We start from the raw sequence: 4,230 nt of genomic DNA, 5'->3' as shown, positions 1-4,230 counted from the left end.
GTGGACGTGATGACTTGTAGTCGTCTCATTTAGACACTTGTTAGCATCCACCATTTTTTTTATTCACCAGTGGGGTATTTACTGACGTATTTTATGTCGCAAAATAAAAATCTCTTCATCTTGTGTTAACCACAGACCTTATTTCAGGCTAACAACCATAAACACGTTCAAAACACCATTTACTCTGAGACGAGGGAGGATAGTGGTGCAGAAATGAGTCCTAAAATCCTGTTACTGGGTTTTAGGACTCATTGCATCACTAAGGTGAAGTGTCTGGCAGGCAAGCAGAACATACCTGGCGGACGTAGGCAGAGCCTGGGATGGTGAAGGTCTCTCCGTGGATGTGGAAGGTCACATCAGGCAATTGGCCAATGCTGTTGCAGTTGACCAAGTACTGAAGCAAAAGAAAAATGGAGGAAAGAGTTACATGTTTTTTTGTACCGTTCTTTCAACAAGAAGAAGCTACGGGAATATCCTTTAACATTTGGGCACTTACGTCTCCGTTGTTGTTGGTAGCTCCCACTTTGCTGTTGATGTTGTGATGCTACTGAGGTCCAATAATCAGAGAAGTACCGGTGTCAACGATAGCCTGGCAGCCGCCATTACAGGCCACAACCTCACCATTGACAGTAACACTGAAAGAGAAACAGAACAGCATGCATCAGAACACTTTTAGAGATTTCTGGAGGACTTGTGATGCTGTGTTTTTGTTTCTTTACCTGTCCACTGTGATCTGCCAGTACAGGTCGCGGGAGAGGGGGATCCAGGAGATGGAACCAGAATAATGGTTGGGGTCAACGCCACCAAAGGTCACCACACTGCCTTGCTGAGAGTCACTGCAAAGACAGGAGAGAACATCATTAATTAATTATTTTATTTTGTTTACTTTATTATTTTATTTTCAGTTTATTTATATTTTGTGTGATCCTTTTATTGCCTTTCATAGATGCAGTGGTGGGAACTAACTAAGTACATTTACTCAAGTACTGTACTTAAATACAACTTTGAGGTACTTGTACTTCACTTTACTTGAGTATTTAAATGTAATGCTACTTTCTACTTCTACTCCACTACAATTCACTACATGCATTTAATACCTTTAGTTACTTTACAGATCTATATGTGTACATATGTATGGGTAGAATTTTGTTTATCTGTGTGCGTATTTAATTACGGAATTATCTTTTTTTAACTAACAGGAGGGCTACCTCTGTATTACTCATTTTGTTTGTTTTTCGGATGTATAAACTGTTATAATTTTTGAAATAGTAGAATAAATGATAAAAAATGAATTTAGAAAATGAAAAATTGTCAGGAAATCAGTTGCTATGTCAGTATAGAGCGGTGCAGGGATGATGTCTTTTTGTAAGCCGACTTGGAAGTTAGCATCCCAAGTTAGCCTCCCTCAACAAAAAGCTAATGGGAATTTTGGAATATTGCAGAAAATAGGATACATGTTTGTGATAATGACATGTTTTGATAGATAATCTCCACATATTAACAAAACTTTATGAAGACAAAAGCTAATGTAAGGCTATATCGATAAGCTAACGTTGGCTAATGTTGGGTGTCATGAAGTTTAGTCGTCACTTGTTAGCAAACGCCATTTTTAAATCCACCAGTGGGATATTTACTAATGTATTTTCTGTCGTAGAACAAAACTTGAAAATCCTTTCCAACCAAAAAACATTTTAAAAAACCTTCAAGACGAGGAAACAAGAAGTGGTTAAAGATGACTTATTCAATGGTTTTAAGACTCATTCCTGCATTAGTCCTCTAGATTGGATGATAGAAAGTTATTTATGTGCTTACGAGCTCAGGTACACGGAGAACATGTCCTGGTTGACCAGATTCTCACTCATCATGTTGTCGAAGACGGGTGTAGCGCCGGATGCAGCCAGGCGAGGGTACGCCAGGCCGAGGATACCGTCAGCGCGCATGTACTGCATGAAGGGAGCTTCAGTCTGACTCAGGCCGATGAGCTGGTTCTTCACAGCGAGTCCACCCACCTGAGAAACACAGCACAGGGATTAAAAACACTCTCAAACTACAACAGGATCATTTGATTTAGCTAATCAACAGAGATGGCAAAAGTACACACATCCTTTACTCAAGTAGAAGTACAGATACTCGTGTTTAAAAATACTCTGGTGAAAGTAGAAGTACTGACTAAACTTCTTTACTCAAGTGAAAGTAAAGAAGGCTTTGAAATGTACTTCAGTAAAAAGTACCCATAACTAGCAGCTGTTTTAAAGAGTACCTGACCTCCCTTTATATTAATAGAACAATAATGTCATTGTTAGCTAATGAATGTTTCCATGCTGAACAACGGCAACATGACAACGTTTTCATTGGTCCCTCTTCTTTAGAGAAGACCAGGAAATGATGGATACACGGATCGTGTTCAAATCAATAGGCACGCAATGACTCTAAATAATAATGATCACGCCACCAAACACACATTCAGACTAAAGGAACCAGCCTGTTTGGAAAATGTGAGAAGTAGAAAGTACAGGTATTTGTGTTCAAAATGTAAGAAGTAAAAGTAAAAAAATCGTCAGAAAAATAAGTAAAGTATCGATACCAGAAAAAATATACTTAAAGGTCGGGTAGGTAATTCTTCCTCACAGAGCCCCTCCTCCAACACACACGAACACGCACATGACCAATGAGTGCACGAGATAAGTTTGTGCACAGATGGAAGGCTGACAGGCAGGTAGGCCATCCAGTTACTTTAGCCGGCTCAGATGATTGGTCGTGCTTTTTACAGCGCCACGGCTTCCACAGATGACATTTTTTTATGGATTTTTTGTAAAAGCACTTCAGATATTCGTTGCTATCAGCATTCCATGGAATATATCAAAAAGTGTATCTCGAGCCGGTTTCTCAAACTTACCTACCCCACCTTTAAGTACAGTAACAAAGTATTTGTACTCCACTACTTCCCACCTCTGCTAATCAAGTAAAAAAGGTTGTGCAACACATACATAGGACACTTCAGCCCAACAGATATTCAGTGTACCTTCATCGTTAAACAAGTGAACTGTGAACTCATTTTCGAATATATAGTGTTACTAATTTCTTTATTTTCTTACGGTCACAGTGTCGTATCCGAGGAATCCGGTCATGCTGCCGGTGCCGTAGTGGATGCTGAGAGCTTTGCCGTTATTTCTGAAGGTGCTGCTGGTGCTGGGGTTAAACTTATCGTGGTTGTCTAGAAAGAACAGATGTAGGACAAAAATGTTAACAATGCTTGTCTGATAAAGTGTATATTTGTGAATTTTGTTTGAAGCAAATTACATAATTGAAAAGTAACTCTTAACTGTCTTGACCTCTTGTTTTCAATCTAGTTTAATGGACTGCCAATATTAACCTATGATCTGCAGTCTAGACTTTCAAACCACCCTAACAAAAACTTCCTCAGAACATCCGAGATAAGAGCTGTATAATAACAAGACAAAATGTGGACATTAAAGTGGTCAAATTACGGGAATTTACAATCTTTCCTTTGCAGATCTTTGACTAAACAACTCGCTCTGGATGCCTAATCACAATCATACTCTCTACTAAAACATGTCTCAAGACTACCGGGGTTAAACGTGTCCTGGTTGTCTAGAAAGAACAGATGTAAAGACTAAAAATAATTGTTAAATGTTTGCTGATTAGGTGTTTATTGACAATAACATATTTTGCAGTGAGTGCAAAGTCAAGTAACTGAAAAAGAACAGTTAGTAATCTTGACTTCTTTTTTTCAATTTAATATATAAATGGAATATTAATCTTGTAATCTAGATACTGGAATAACTAAACGGAGATTTCCACTGGTGAGATTACAACTCATGTTTGTCAAGATCTTGGTTTTCGTGTTTTATTTTGAAACTTTATTCCCCATGTCTGTTTTGACTTCCTGTCTTTGTGGGTTTTCCCGCCTGTTTTGTTTGACTTTCCTGGAGTTATTATGGCGCGTTTCCACTGCAGCGGGTAGCTCGCTTTAAGCGTGCCGAGCCGTGCGGGGCCCGTTTTTGGTTGCGTTTCCACTTGGCCTAGTACCGGCTAGCCGCTGGCGGGTCCTAATTCACAGTTTTTCTGGCCCCATAAAATCGTGGTTCTAGGGCCGGGAACAACCAGGCCTGAGTCGGGCTGAGTATGCTAAACTAGAGAGAGAATCGCTGTCAAGGGGGCTACAACTACAACAAAATGAACATATTTGACCGTGATTTAATTGTAATA

General features: G+C 39.3%; 1 protein-coding gene across 1 annotated transcript; it reads right to left on the bottom strand.

Annotated features, from left to right (window-relative positions):
• Positions 1–259: 259 nt before the first annotated feature.
• Positions 260–3,213, bottom strand: LOC104963537 (pepsin A-like). Its single transcript, XM_010792136.1, is given in 5 exon segments — positions 260–394; positions 497–635; positions 720–836; positions 1,813–2,009; positions 3,096–3,213. Coding segments are annotated over 5 exon segments (621 nt in total). The 5' UTR covers positions 3,129–3,213.
• Between the last annotated feature and the right edge of the window lie 1,017 nt (positions 3,214–4,230).

This window comes from Notothenia coriiceps, unplaced genomic scaffold (assembly GCF_000735185.1).
Source record: "Notothenia coriiceps isolate Sejong01 unplaced genomic scaffold, NC01 NC01_scaffold00036342, whole genome shotgun sequence".
NCBI classification, from domain to species: Eukaryota; Metazoa; Chordata; class Actinopteri; order Perciformes; family Nototheniidae; genus Notothenia; species Notothenia coriiceps.
The sequence above is the reverse complement of the archived record's forward strand: the minus strand, read 5'-3'. Positions and strand labels throughout refer to the sequence as shown.